Source organism: Pinus tabuliformis, chromosome Q, assembly GCF_031772625.1.
Source record: "Pinus tabuliformis cultivar Carrire ecotype Pingquan chromosome Q, CPIR1, whole genome shotgun sequence".
Taxonomy (NCBI): Eukaryota; Viridiplantae; Streptophyta; class Pinopsida; order Pinales; family Pinaceae; genus Pinus; species Pinus tabuliformis.
The window spans coordinates 891,519,913-891,535,205 of record NC_142296.1 but is presented as its reverse complement, the minus strand read 5'-3'; the positions used below and the strand labels follow the sequence as shown (position 1 = coordinate 891,535,205).

At 38.3% G+C, this 15,293-nt stretch overlaps 1 protein-coding gene across 5 annotated transcripts in view; it reads left to right on the top strand.

Annotated features, from left to right (window-relative positions):
• The first annotated feature begins 2,528 nt into the window (after positions 1-2,528).
• LOC149222333 (uncharacterized) overlaps positions 2,529-15,293 on the top strand; it is a 113,556-nt gene continuing 100,791 nt past the window's right edge. For all 5 annotated transcript variants that reach the window (XM_089385378.1, XM_089385379.1, XM_089385376.1 and 2 more), the window contains exons 1-5: positions 2,529-2,947; positions 3,089-4,100; positions 6,853-6,941; positions 7,108-7,215; positions 14,838-14,945. In XM_089385378.1, coding sequence (XP_089241504.1) covers positions 3,182-4,100; positions 6,853-6,941; positions 7,108-7,215; positions 14,838-14,945 — 1,224 coding nt within the window. In that variant the 5' untranslated portion in view covers positions 2,529-2,947; positions 3,089-3,181. The remainder of the gene's footprint in view (positions 2,948-3,088; positions 4,101-6,852; positions 6,942-7,107; positions 7,216-14,837; positions 14,946-15,293) is intronic.

Sequence of the window (15,293 nt, the reverse complement as noted above, 5' to 3'; positions counted from 1 at the left end):
TCCTGTAAATGCTTGGTTTGAGGAGGAATGCAAAATGGCAAGGAGAACCTTGAAAAAGGCAGGAAAGGAGAAGATGAATGTAAAGTTATATAAGCATATACTAAAAAGGAAAGAAAGATGAGTTCATGCAAACAAGGAGAGAAGAGTTAATATATTTAAGCAAGAATAATCCAAAGCTTTTCTGGCAGGAACTGCAACCAAGGAAGAAGCAAATTGAAAATATTATTATAGCCAATCAATGGTTTGAATATGCCAGACAACTCTATGGGAAAGAATCTGAGGCAGAGTCCCCCCTAGGATCAACACAAATTCAAAGCTCTTCACATTACAGGAGGTGGAGAATGGAATTAAGAAGCTGAAAATAGGAAAGGCAAAGGACTTGGTTAAACTTCAAGCACAATATCTAAAATGGGGAATGAACGCTCTTGCACCGCACATCATGGAAATATTCAACAACATCATTCAACATGGATTCCCAAGAGACTGGAAAACTAGCCTAGTAATACCCCTTTTTAAAAGTGGAGACATTAATAATCCATCCAACTATAGAACAATTATGCTCAATCCTTTGTTTGTAAAGCTTTTCAGGAGCATGGTAGAAGACATAATTAGTAAGTGGGCAGAAGTAAAAGAAAAGAGGGCAAGAGGACAAGCAGGTTTTAGGCCGAAACATTCTACAGTGGATCATGGCATCACGTTGAGACACATTGTTGAAAAGGTTTGGGAGGACAAAGAAGAAGTATTTTGCTGCTTTGTTGACTTCAAAAAAGCATTTGACACAGTCCCTAGGGATAAGTTGTGGCGCAGAATGGAAGAACTTGAAATTCCTATGCATTATAGAGCCGCTGTCCATAGACTTTATGAAGAAGTGAAAGTCAAATTAGAACCTCAACAGGTATTTCAGAAAGCTTCAGAAGTCACATTGGAGTCAAGCAAGGTTGCCCTCTATCCCCTACTCTTTTTGGTCTATATATTGATAAATTGGAAGAGTGGCTAATTCTGGAAGGTGGAGATGGTGTTCGGTTGGGGGAGTTTGTGATAAAGCTTCTTTTATATGCTGATGATATTGTATTGATTTCTAAATCGGCCCATGGATTGCAAATGCACTTATATGCCCTTGAGCATTTTTGTAGAGCAGTGGGGATGCAAGTCAACGCTAGCAAGACCAAAATAATGATTTTTCTAATAAAAGGAAGCATAAACACCATACTTTTTTCTTTGAAGACAACATTCTTGAAGAAGTAAATGAATACAAGTACCTTGGGATTGATTTCAACAACAAACTCAATTGGGAGGATTGCAGAAAGAAGAGAATTTTAGGAGGGCGGAAAGCATTATATGCTCTTCAAAACAGATGTAGAGGGGCAGAGTTATGGGTTTGGAAAACGATTAAAGTGCTTTTTGGACTCCTAGTTTGTCCAATGATGCTATATTGATGTGAATTGTGGGCTAGCAGCACTCCCGTCTCAAAATGGAAACAAATTGAGAAAGTCCAAAAATGCTTGATCATGAGCAAGTTCAAAATAAAAAGTTCAGTACCTTATGAGATAATGTTGAGTGAAACAGGATCAACTCCCATTGAAGCAATTGCTATGTTGCGGCTCATAAGATATCTAAAAAGAATTGAGCAAATGAGAGTAGGTAGATGGCCTAATGTGATCTTCAATGAAGGATGAGTGAAAGAAAGAAAACATGGATGAAACAAAACTACACATGGATGCAAAAATGGAATATCTACCTCAATGCCTGTCCCACAAAAGCAAGGAGCTAAAGGATTTTGTTATGGAGAAGTTTCGTAAAAAGGTATGGGTAAAAGAGTTGGGTAGAAAGAAGAAATATTAAATTGAGGAATTCAACCCTACGTGTGATCTACAACAAAAAGAGTTCATTGGAGCTAGCATTTTGTGGAGGGCAAATGCTCTTATTGCTCAATTAAGGACCAACTCACATCAACTTCGGTGTGAAACAGGATGGTAGAAAAGACCTAAAGAAGCTTGGGAAGAACAGGTGTGTACATTTTGCACGTCTGGGGCTGTGGAATCGAAAAAACATTTCATTTTGGAATGTGATGCATTCAAAGACATCAGAGAAAGTTATGAGAACATGTTAGCATCAGTTTCTTGGCATTGTCTTTTTAGCGAGGGGATAGTTGGAAGGTTGGGTCAGCTCATCATCAATTTGAATTGGAAAAAGATTAAATTGCAAAAAAGTAAAAAAAAAGAACTAATGATCTCATAGACTATTTTTAATCTCGTGGACCTTAAAATATCATTTCATAATATTAGAGCAAATCTACCTGCGACTTCTCCTCCTTCCATGTATCTTTATACTGTATTAATTTGTTTCAAAGAGTATTCCAAAATCAAAAGTTAGTTTTGACTTATAATGCCTAACACCTAATACAAAATCAAAATCAATTAGATTCCAAATTCAAAAGTTAGTTGACTTACAATGACTAATACAAAATCAAAATCAATTAGATTGGATGTTATTCAATTTAAGACATAAAAATGTCTTAAAATTTGTACTTGAAGCTATATGCCAGGGAAAGCTACTGGCGTGCACTCGATACTCTGTCCTTTGGTCTGCGTAGAGTGAGAAGCACAGCCCCTCTTTGCCGTCATTTGACGTGTATTCACCCGCCTGTCTGAAGAGTTGTGGAGCGATCAGAAACAAGCGCGGAGACTCATTTCAATCCATAGAAAAGAATGAGAAACTCAAACATCGATTTTCATGCCCCCGATCCAATGCAATGGATGTTTTCCTTCTGAAATTTGTCAAATTTTCATTTTTTGCAACAATTTTAAGGTGTCTGCCTTGTGATAATCCCCTTTTAAACGAATTTCTTTTTGTTGACAATTCCAATCGGGAGTCCAATTTTTTCTTCGGCAATTGAGTGCAATTCGAGTCAGATCACAAAGCTACGCAATTTAGTACATTTACACAGGTGATCAGAACAGAAAATCCGTTTCAAAGTAAAGCTGTCTATATTTTTTAGCAAAACAATGGTTAGGTTAATTTCTACCAAATTTGTAAGGCCGGGAATCAGTATCTTTTTCCGTGACAATTCCTTTAAATGCTTATGCAGGAAGCTTAATTCTGAAACACACTGCATCAAAGTGACTTCAGTGGAGCCAGGGAGTTGGGATTCCAAAAAAGTTTAGGATTTTTGCGGCCCTAAATGGATTCTTCTCCACAAACTTCGCGAAGGGCGAAAAAGTATCAGTACGATGAGCAAAGTGCTTTAAAGGATGACATCTACTCAACTGTGATATATAAATCGGACGAACCAAGAGACGTTTACTCCACGGTTGTTATTCACGAAGACTCGGAATCCTCAGAGGACGGAGAGAGTAATATTAGGGTCGAAGACTCCCACGACATTTACGCAACAATGATTTACAAAGAACCGGAGGAAGATGCTTCTCTGCCTCCTCTTCTCCAAAGAGTACCTAAGGATTTCGATGCAGCACATGTCGACGAAGAAGATGATATTTACTCTACAGTTGTCGTCAAATCGGAGGAACCTTCCTCTTCTTCTGGCCCGTATTTTGGCGGAGGACGATTCCGAAGTTCCGCAACAAATCTTTCGAGTAGATACACAAGACCGTCGGTTACTGGCAGCGGTAGAAAGTTCAGTAAAAATGAAGAGAAAATCCAGCAAGAAGATGCTTATTCAACTTTTCTGGTTAATTCTACGATAAGCCCTAGAAGAGAAAGCCCGAGAGTTCCTGTTCCTGCTGACAATATAGGTTCAACCATGATTCGTAATAATGATACATACTCTACAATGATCAGGAATGATGATATATATTCAACAATGATACAGAAATATGACGTGTATTCTACAATGATACAAAAAGATGACGAAACATTTTCCACTATGGTTCACAGGGGTGGGGATTCATCGTCTTCTTCCATAGGTATGGCAGTTCAGAGCATGCGGAAATCGAATGAAGTCTCTGGAATCTCCAAGAGGAAAGGTCCAGAAGGAGACAATGGAAGATTAGAGGACACAAAGAAAAGATCTAGCAGTCCAGTTCCAGACAATGTGATCAGAGAAGATCCATCTACGAAGTACGAGTTACTTGATGAGCTTGGTATGTTGTCATTTTAAGGCACTTTTGCACCGTAATAGGTTTTTGTTAAAAGTTCTGTCTAGCTGCCCTTCTGCAACAACATTAAATGTAAGTTAGAACTCTTTTGTTATTTTCTGAAATCATCTGTTTCAGTATTCGTGCATGATCTTAGGATAGGTTTTACAGTTATTTAGATTATGCGAATTTCTTTTTTCAGTATTTTGCAAAATCGTTTTCTGAGTTGTTCTTTTCCACTTTTGAAGGTTACAATTCTGTAAGGCTGTTCTAAGTTGTCGAAAAGGTCTTTAACATAGTTTTCGTTAGTAGAATTGTTTTCTTTTTTTAAACAGAAATGGATATTTTTGTATTAAAATTTGGGCGTGGCTGAATCGTACAGCAAGTTAATAGAAGGCATTAAAAGCAAAATTCTTATCAGTGTTTCAAAATGTCCCAAACATTCGAAATTGCTACCCGACAACTGTACCAGCCCTACCGACCTAGGATTATACGTATGGGCCTGACCTGTATACTGCTTATTAAATTGATTCAACAGTAATACTATTTTTAAAACATTATAAAGACCAAATGTTGCACAATATCATTTCCATTAAGAGATTCTTGATTAATACCACCCTAAACAGTTGGCTATCTGTTTAGCTGATCCCATCTTCATGTCGCCCTTTGGGCCTTGGCCTTGCTGCACTGTCTCCTTCTCTTTTACTCTAACTGCTTCATATCAGAATGAACTGATGGATAAATTGCGAGGGTGAATAAAAGACTGCAAGAATCCTTCAGACAATCGCAATCAATCTGCAAGTTTAGAGACCATATCATGCATAGAATCAAATTTGGCTTCCAGAACTTCATACTTTTTGCTGTGGCTTTCCATGAAAGCTGTGAACTCTTTTTCTTTTTTCCTATGAGCCTTCAGCTGAAGGGAGGTGCTAAATTGCTAATGACATGCTGACCTTGATGCTGTTGAAACACAGCAGCATTATACTCCCAGTCCTCTTTCCAACCTTCCCATTTTCTAACAGAAACAGATAGTGTGTCGTGAACCTCAGACACCTCACATTCACATCTCCTGATTCCCCTTCACAAGTCTGCTGTCTCACATAGCATGCATCATTCAGTGAACAGCGGCAGCTAGCCATGTCTCTAACACAATCAAACCACTTCCTATTCAAACTTTGCCATACTCCAAACTCAAACCACTTCCTATTCAAGCTTCTCTGGTCTCCTTGTTCAAACCGCTCCCTGCTCAAAAGACCCAAGACAGCATCACTAGTCTTCAGAGAATCCTCTACTTTCTCCATAGAGGGTGAGAGATTCAAGCCTGTAATTCAGTCTGGAGGAAGAGGTGCAGCCTCCAGAACACTTTCGGATACCAACCAGCCTCTGCAGAACTGAATTCCACTATAACTTGCCACCCCTCAACTGGCTGTGAGTGCCAAATAGACAATAAAGATCAATATCCCAATCTGCAGGCGAAAAAAATACATTCATGCCTCCATCCCATTCTCCCTGTGATATCAATGTTCAATGCAGGTGAGAGTGAATAATGTGGTACGTCTACCTGCAGGGGCTTTAATACCTCTCATGTCTCCAACCTCATGATGTGCCACTTGTCACTATAATTTGCTTGCATTGGGACTGTGGTTATTGAATTATAAGTCTTGGGTGGTGGGACGAGATTGGCCCCCCCCCTTAACCAATTATCCTTATCCTCCCAACCTCTATAGCTACAGCTTTGTTGGTTTTCAAGTCTGCATAGGAGTTGTGGACTCTCAGGACCTGGAAAATCTCAATACTTTCATCATTTTCTGCCGGTGCTTGAGAACTTTGAATGAGCTTTCCTGGATGAATGTCTCAAGGGGTCGTTTGGCAGTGCATATGAGATATTATTAATGTTGAGTCTCCCACCACTGTGATGTGATTTATCCCTCTGTTATTGAGCAGAGACAATCCCTGATACAGTGCCAATGCCTCTGTCTCATTATTAGTGGTGACTATGATCCCTGAACGAAACATAGTTCTTGATTTTCTTTGGGATCAAAGATGGCCCCCCCCCATTGCCTGCCTCCCCTTCTAGCTAGCAGGATTGTAATCCAACATTTAACTCTTTTATGGTAATATGCTAGTGAGTAGCTTGCTTTGTAGGCAGTCTACTGACAAGATAGACTTTAACTCTTATCAAACTGTGGAGAGAATATGACTGGGAACATGTATGATGTAACCTTTGGGATATATAAGCAATGCAACAGAGCATAGGTAGTATTATATAATAGCTTATCTAATTTAGAAACAAGTTCAAGATTCTTGCAACTGTGTACCTCAATATGTTATCTATGTATATTGATTTTCTGTTCTACAGGGAAAGAGACATAATAATACATTTTGTCATATGCTCAAAGTTTCAAACATCTGTTACATCCCAACAGGCAGCATTAAATTCTATTTAACTATTTTCTCTGATCAGTTATTGAATGCCAACATGCAGTAGTAGTTCTGATTTTGCAAACTAGATACACAATGCTGAATTTTATTAAGTGATTGTAAGGTTAACCAAATTCTGTTGCATGAGAGTTCAATGCAGTACCATGTTCAACTTGGTTTGGTCTTCAATGGGGGACTGACCAGGCTTCATAATCATTATCTCATCGCAGCATCTCTACAATATGAACAGAACCTACGATGATTTTAATTTTGCATTCAAGTGATATTTACCTGACAGAATATGGAGTAAACATGGTGGTTTCTCTTGTTACTTCAGGAAAAGGGTCTTATGGAGCCGTTTATAAAGCTAGAGATCTCAAAACTTCAGAACTGGTTGCCATCAAAGTGATCTCCTTATGTGAAGGGGTTGGTTCTTCAACTTGGGGTTTATGTCAACATTGGAAGTAGTGTGTATTATTTTTCTGGAGTGACACATTCTAGTTCTCTTTTCAAAAGTATTAATTGCATTGGCTTCATTTACATGGAAGTATCAAGCTTACTCTTTGCCTTCTTGAACTGTTGCCCTGTTAAGGAGGAGGGCTATGAGGAGATACGGGGAGAAATTGAAATGCTACAGCAATGTAATCACCCAAATGTAGTACGGTACTTTGGAAGCTATCAGAGTGAGGAGTATCTCTGGGTATGTATGAAACTCTATATATGTTTAGGCTGATTTTAATGTTATTTTCTTTCTCGTGCTTTGGAAACTTGTAAATGATAAATATATATTTTCTGCTACTTTTCTTCCCTTCTGCTGTCTTTGGGACCTATGTCACACGATCACAGGACTGTGTTTTGTCAATTTTTGGAGGGAGATGGAAACCCATATGTAGAGAACTATATTATGTTCATGACAACTCTCAGTTCATTTGTCTGCAAAGAGTGAAAGAATGCATACTAAAGACCAAATTAGGTCAACGAGATTTATATACAAGCAAAATATAACCATCACTGTGTAATTGTCAGAAAATATTTGTTTCCTCGTTGACTTTTTTGATGATTGTTTCCTTGTTCTTCACTCTTTCTGATTACCTAGGACTTCACTGTGGAAGATCTTTAAAAGGCTGTGATTGCTGTTATGTTTTTGAATTTTCTTCGGATGCATCCTCTGTGTCTTATATTATGAAGTATAGGGCTTGTCTTTGAATCCTCTCTATTTGCAGATGTGATATACACATTCATTAATTATGTTCTGACCACTTTTCCTGTTTCACACAGATGGCAGGCAAATATTGTCAAGTTAAACTAATTGAACACAAATCCCTAGTTAGTATTTTTTCAATACATAGAACTAATATTACTATTTTGAGATGATATAATTCTAAATAGATAGAAAACTTACTATAATAAGTAATAAATAGAAGGGGTGGATCAAGTAAATCAGTTGGGCTTTATTGCTAGGGCTTTTCTTAGACAGCATAATGGAAAACCTAGGAAACCTTGATTTCTAGGGCATCTCTTAGAGAGCGTTTTGCTTCCTAGAAGCTCTGAATGATTATTGAGCCTCTCTCTTGAATGAGCTCTAGTTTGATCACTTTGTGCCTTATGCCTAGCATTTTTAAATGATCTCCCTCCTACCAGGACTCCTCCCATCAGTGAAAGTCCATAAAGAGCAGGGGTTTTTGGCTGAAGTGACATTGGGCCTCTACCCCATTGTTAACACTTTATCTCGCTTTTGTCTTGTAGGGTTTCCTTCTCCAAGGCCTGCTAGAATTTGTGGTAACAGGCCACATGCCTCTTGTCTTCCATGGCTGAGACAGAGTAAAGTTGCCCTGGAACATGTAATGGCTCCCTCTGAAAATTGCCCTTAAGGTTGAAAAGAGCACATGGCAATATTGTACAAGTATCACAGTATTTCTTCTAATTTCAAACATAGATGATATTGAATGCACAACAATGTAATCAAGTAGTTGTTTTTACCAACAACACCAATAGTTCATAGCAAACTACAAATTCACAATCTTACCCCTAGTGCTGTTACACCAGCAGACCTGGCTGTATAGTAATCTTTTATTGAATACACTAGCAATTTACACAAGGATTACAACATCAGTCAATCCTATCAGCAACACAGTACATTTCGCTGATTCAACACACAAATAACCAACTTACAAAATCATTAGTTTCCATACTGCCTCAGGAGACATTCGTAACAATGATGTTCGCGGCTCAGATTCCACCTTACAAACTTTGCTGCCCCAATAATGCCCTAAAAGGCCTCACTGTTATCTATAGATATGCCCTAATTGGCCTTGTTGCTGCCCTACGCTGCATGTCCAAACCCTCGCTGCTGCCTTCAGGCCTTCGCTGCTGCCAGAATGGGTCTCCACTGCTTTCACCCTGCCTTTCTCTGCGTCAACATTGCCCTCACAACTCCTCGCTATCTATACTTTTTTTCGCTGCCCCCTGCTGCCAACAAAAACCTTCGCTGCTCAGATAGTAACAGACCTATGCTAACCCAAGATAGTCATTTGCTGCTCAGATAGTGCCACATAACCTCGCTGCCACAGAATTAGGTTTTGAACAGACCTATTCTATCCCAGAATTGTCCTTTGCTACCCAGATAATGCCCCAGAACTTCGTTGCCACCAAATTAGTTCTTGAACAGATCTACACCATCCCAGAATATGTTGAAGAATGTAACTAGTGTTGGTCTTTATAATTATATTTGAGTTATAATGTAATGTATTTGTCAAAAGAAAGAAAAAGAAATTTTATTGTAAAAGAAATTGACTTATTAAAGCATGGGTTTCATGCTTGGGTCAATGATTAATAGGTCAAAGCCTCCATTGTAGGCTTCTAGGATTTATGTCAAGAGTCCTTGTCCATGTCATCATGTAATATACCCTTCTTGGGCTTTGTTTATCAAGAAAAAAAATATATTTTTATGTAAAGTAAGTCATTTAGACCTCGTCCACCAAGTCGGCCTCATTGGGAGGTAGAATCTGCTATATGAAGGCAACAACTCGACCTCATTTAGAGCACATTCACAACAAGTTCGATTCGCAGTTGTTGGAAGAAGAAAAAAGAGTGCGAAATACTTGGAAGGAGAAAAACCCTAGCGAAGGAGAAGAAACCCTAACGAAGAAGTTTGGAAACCATTTTCTCTCTCCTTTCACTCACACATGCGAAATTTTGAAGTTGCTGGAGGGGCGAAGTTGCAGGGCTGCAGCAGGGTCGAAATTCTAAAGTTGGGGGCCAAAATTTTGACTTGAAGTAGTTTGACAAAAGTTGACTTCTGGTGTTTGGTTCATCATCTTGGAAGGTATTTTGGTCTGGTCTAAGGTCTTGGATTGTCTTAAGTTTGATTTGAATCTACTAGTGGAAGAGTTTGACTAGGTTTTCCCCTACATAGGGGTTTTAGCTCTGGCTAAGTGCCTATATTTGGTGTCCTTAATCTTCAAGCTTTTATTTTGATGATTGCTTGATGAGAAGAAGATAAAAGAAGAATATAAAGAAAGTCAATAAGAACATAAGTATATCACAAGTAATTGTCAATACAAGAAAATCTTTATGCCTTTCTCGTTTTCTAACAGAATAGCCTTCATTGCCCAGATAGAACCTCATTGCCATAGAATTAGGCCTTGAACAAACCTACACCATCCCAAAATAAGTTTTCACCACCTAGATAATGCCACAAAGCCTCGCTGCCACATAAATTATCCCCTCAGAAAACCTTTGTTACCACAAGTGGATGAATGGTGCTTCAGAAGTTATGCTAAACAAAGTAAAGAGGAAGGTGGATTGGCTAGGGTGGAAACTTTCACCATTGAAACCAACTAGAGAGAAAGGGGTCTTAAAACACTCCAAGAGCCTCAACCCAAAAATCAGAAAGATAAACAATCCATGATGATCAAAATGAATTTCCTCTTTCCTTTTTATAGATTCTCTTTGGGGTTACCCTCCTAATTTTGATTTGAGTGGCTAAGAAATTTCCTTCCATTTACCCCAAATTTGACTTTTATTGCAAGTTTTCTCCATTTACCCCAATTTATTTAATGTTACTCCAACTTGTCCTGACGATGAACCACACTAGTTGGTTCGAAACGCGTCGACAAATGATATTCCATGTGATTTTCGCCGAAGAATCTTTCTTAACTTGATATGGATCACAGAAGCCTGAACTCTATTAGCATCAAATATGTTAAGTTTTCTACAAGAGGAACAATAGAAACCAATTTTCTGATTTGATAATTAATTCATAATGATCTTCAACCAGTTTATCTTATGCCACTGATATCATTGAGCAATTATACACATAAAATCTCAATATTAATGCAGCGAAAACAATAAGATCATAAAGAGAGCCATGCACAATAGAGACAACCAATTTACCCTCAATGTGTGATAGTTATTACATCGTTTAACTCTCAGCCTCTTATTATATGCACATATATGGATTGCTAATCCAGGGATCAAAACTGGGGTGTTAGATGGTACATCATCATCGTCCTTGTAACTGGTTGAGAAATGTGAACTAGCTCATCATCCTCAACTGTGTCCCCCACTGCAGCAATATGATCTCTCAGCTTTTCTACTTTCATGAGATAGCTTGCTACTATATCTGTTTTGCTGATGCAAGCAGTGGTGGGCTTGTTTCTTAGGAGCATCTTCCTGGATATGTTCACACTTTGATACAGGGTTCCTAAGGCATCTTACATACCTTTGGCAGTCTTTGTCCCAATGATATGAGGAATTAGGGCATCCTTAATTGAATCCATCAGGTTTTGCTTCATACCTATTATCTTCTTGTTGTCTTGCCAGATCTTTGCAATCTATAAGCAGTGCAACTTCTCCATATGATACCATAAATCTTCCATTTCCGGAGGTTCTTAAAGTTGGAAACTGCCTCCAACAAGTGACTCTCTTACATATAGGGTCAACTAGGGTTTCACACCCCAAAACTCTTCTCAGTCACATATGCTGAACATTGGCACATATCTTTCAGTCATTGAAACTTGGACATACTGCACACTGAAACCATTTGACAACTCTCTACTCAAGACAACTTGCCTCTCCATACCTGGAATCTGGAAGATTTCAGAAACTGTGCTCTGATACCATTTAGAATTTCCAAACCATGGGAAACATATTCTGCACTCTAAGAGAATTCCTACATAAAACTAAACAGCTAAAATCTTAAAGCTACTAAAAAATGCGCCCTGTAATTATTGCTAGAATCTATAAACACATAAATATATAATGGAAACATAGTAAACTGACTGGCAAAACCTATCATAGCTTTTCATTACTTCTGAAAATGAATATCTGCTATACAAAAGCAACTCACTGCTAGCTGCTGAACTGAACACTCAATGAATAAATCTATACCTTTACCTTTTCCTATATAGATTGAGGACAAGAGTAGGTACAATAAACCTAGACACATGCACAACAATGCCTCAAGTGAAGATGATCTGAGGCATGCAAGCGTGCACCCTATTTATGAGACTGCATGCGCCTAACTGAACTTAGACTGAAGCTAAAAAATTAGAAAAGTGCTTAATACGACTGAAGATAACACATGCAACTGCATGTGCCCTCTTTTATTTAACTGTGTAATGCATGCAAACTGCATGCAAGCAACATGCAAATTGCATGCGAGCAACATGTAAACTGCTGAGGGTAACATTATCCCTTCCTATCTGTTGATGGTGCATGCATGCATGCGTCCTCAATGCTGGAAGCTTACAAAGTGTTGGTTCATCCTCTTGTATATTCTATTGCTTTGTACTCATCTACATATCATTGTGCTGCTTAGAAACAATTGGGTACGAATTTGCTGGGACTACCACTAATCTCTATGCAGACCTGCAGTACCTTTTGTTCCTTCTGTTGTAGTATGATAATGAACCTGTTCCTACACTTTCCAAGGTACCAAGAGATAAAAGTCTTGTCCCTGAACCCAGTGTAAGATAGGAGACAATGCACAAAGTAGAGCCAAGAGTAGTTAAGGAAACTGCAGCATTGATGAAATCTGCAGCCTTGGAGGTTGGAACCCTAGAAGAAAAGGAAATAGGAGTGGACATGATGATGTTCTTGCAGTATCAAGGTTTGGTGATGTTGCTTGGGGAAGTGAAGATAGATGTAGAGGAGACACAAATAAGTGTGAAGGTGATGGAGAAGAGCAAAGTACTGAGTAAAGTTGGATGTGAAGCTATGTTGCTCTATGATATTGCTAATGGTAGTTGAGTTGGAGATGTAGCTACCTTGTTCCATGAGACATGTTTCAACGAAGAAGAGCTCTATGATGAGCCAACAGAAGAAGACAAAGATCAGTAGAGTGCAAGACAGAGAATTGTTCAAGGTGTAGAGCAGAAGAACAAGCAAAAGGAGCACAAGTTACTGTTGTGTACATGCTAGGATGGCATGAGCATAGAGGGAGCAACAATGAGGTTTGGTGATGGCATGCAGTTTTGGCACAAGGTCATGCTTTTAAAATTTACCTAGGTAATATGATACAGGATCATCTCCCTTCTAGGCACATCTCCATACGGGTGAGCAAGTGGACTAATCATTCACCATTTTTGCAGCATGAAGAGACGTTGGAGGGGGAGAGGGGAATGTGGAGGAGACTGTTTTCCTCAGCTGTTGGATATCTCTACCCATATCGGTGGTTGGGAATCCTGTGGACTTTTGGGAGGTACAGTTTAAAGAGTATCCACAGAATTGCCAACTATCAAATCTCTCTCGAGCTCAACCACTGATTTAGTACTTGTGAGTTAGAGTGTTAAATAGGTGGCTGGATAAGAGAGGGCCTACATTCCAACCATTGAAACCTCTACATGGTGATGGTTGGGTTGGTTCTCAAGAAAGGAGTCAACTTTATTATGATGTTAGGTGGGTACTGTTGAATATTATCTGGTTAGGAAGCAAGAGAAAAGGCCATGGATATGAGGAAGTCAGAGGCATTCATTCATTCTGAGAAGGTTCTCATGAAAAGAGAAAGTGAGAAAGAGAAAAGCAAAAGAGAAGAAAATACAGAAGAGAAGGATGAAAAATAAAAAGGAAAAGAGAGCTAGAGGAGCTCTGAGAACAATTGCTGGGTAGATCAAAGAGAAGCCTGCTATAACAAAAGAATTTAAAGTTTGAGGTGAACTATTGGGTATAACAGCCTGCAGTTGTTCCAACCTATGTCACAAGGTTCGTCGAACTTTAACTTTGAGGTTCGAATTTTGGCGAACCTTAAAAAAATTGAGGTCTGCGAACCTCATCGAACCTCATAGCCATTGACCAAGTCCATAGATCAAAATTCGTATCCTCATGTCACAACTCAAGCTTTTAATTTATCCTTGCAGTTTCCATGTCTGTGATAGCATTTTTATGTCTACTGATGTTGATTTCGTACTATTTTATCCTATAATTCATTATATATATATGTATATATATAGAAAATGTATATAGACGAACCTAATGGCGAACCTCATCCGAACCTTATCAAAAAATTTGAACAAAAACCGAACCTAATCATTGTCGAACTCAGACTCGAACCCAAACCATGTGACATAGGTTCCAACAAAGATAGAACGGAGAGGAACTAAGAGGAAACTCCAAGTCTCTACAATGCAGCAGAAATAGCAGCAGCAGCATAGAATTAAGGAACAAGTCTTTGAAGAACAGGAAGATTCTAAGCAAAAGCCAGAAGCAGAGTTAAATAGGAACCTAGAGCTACTATAGGAAAAGAGGATCAATTGCAGTGAGTTCCACGTAATCAATTATCCATTTGATGGGCATATGATATGAGTTTGAAGAAGATGAAACTGTTGCAATATTGGTAGAGCTGAGTGCAGTGTTGTGTGGAAGAACTGTAGCAGGTGAATGAGTTAAGTAGATTGTGTCTCACATCTTTGAATAACTGTTCTCTTCACGTGTCTAAATAAAAGATGTTTTATGTAGAAATATATAGTATGTAACAAATGTTTTAATCTTCCTGTTTATAATCATATTACATTTTTGAATAGGTGGCCATTTAATTTGAATTAAATTATATAAAGAAATGTCTGTCACAAGATAATGACATGCTGCCAAGTAGCAGCATAGGGTGAAATCTATAATTAATTTTTAATATATTTTGGCAAGTATTTGGTGAATATATATTAATGATATTTAATAATTATTTTGCAGTTATCTAACAAAGAGCCTTTTGATGCTTGTCCCTATTATGCATTTCCAATTATTGTAAAATTGAGGAGTAATTCTTTATACACAAATATTCTTGAAATGTTAAGGCATGCTCTGAATGTCACTTTGTTCTTGTAACAGATAGTAATGGAGTATTGTGGGGGAGGAAGTGTTTCTGATTTGATGAACATTACTTACGAACCCTTGGAGGAACATCAAATTGCCTACATTTGTAGGGAAGCTCTCAAGGTGTGCACTTTCATTTTGATTTACTCTTTATATTTCAATTCTCAATTCATGAATTACTTTCATGCGTGAGTTACCTAGGATGAGTTGGTTTTTATTCAAAGTGTGGGAGAATACAGCATACTTGTATATAAAATGGCATTACTGCTACAATCACATGGGTAACTGAAACTATCAGTAAGAATTAGAATATGCTAGCAGTGATGCTTGAAATAACGACCAAAAGTACGAAAGGTTAGGGGAATCTGTACACCCAAGTGGATTGTACTTGCACATTCAAATAATATGATGAAGAGCTCTCCAATGTAGTTTGTTGATTGTATTGATAAAGTTATAAGAGTTACAGAGAGA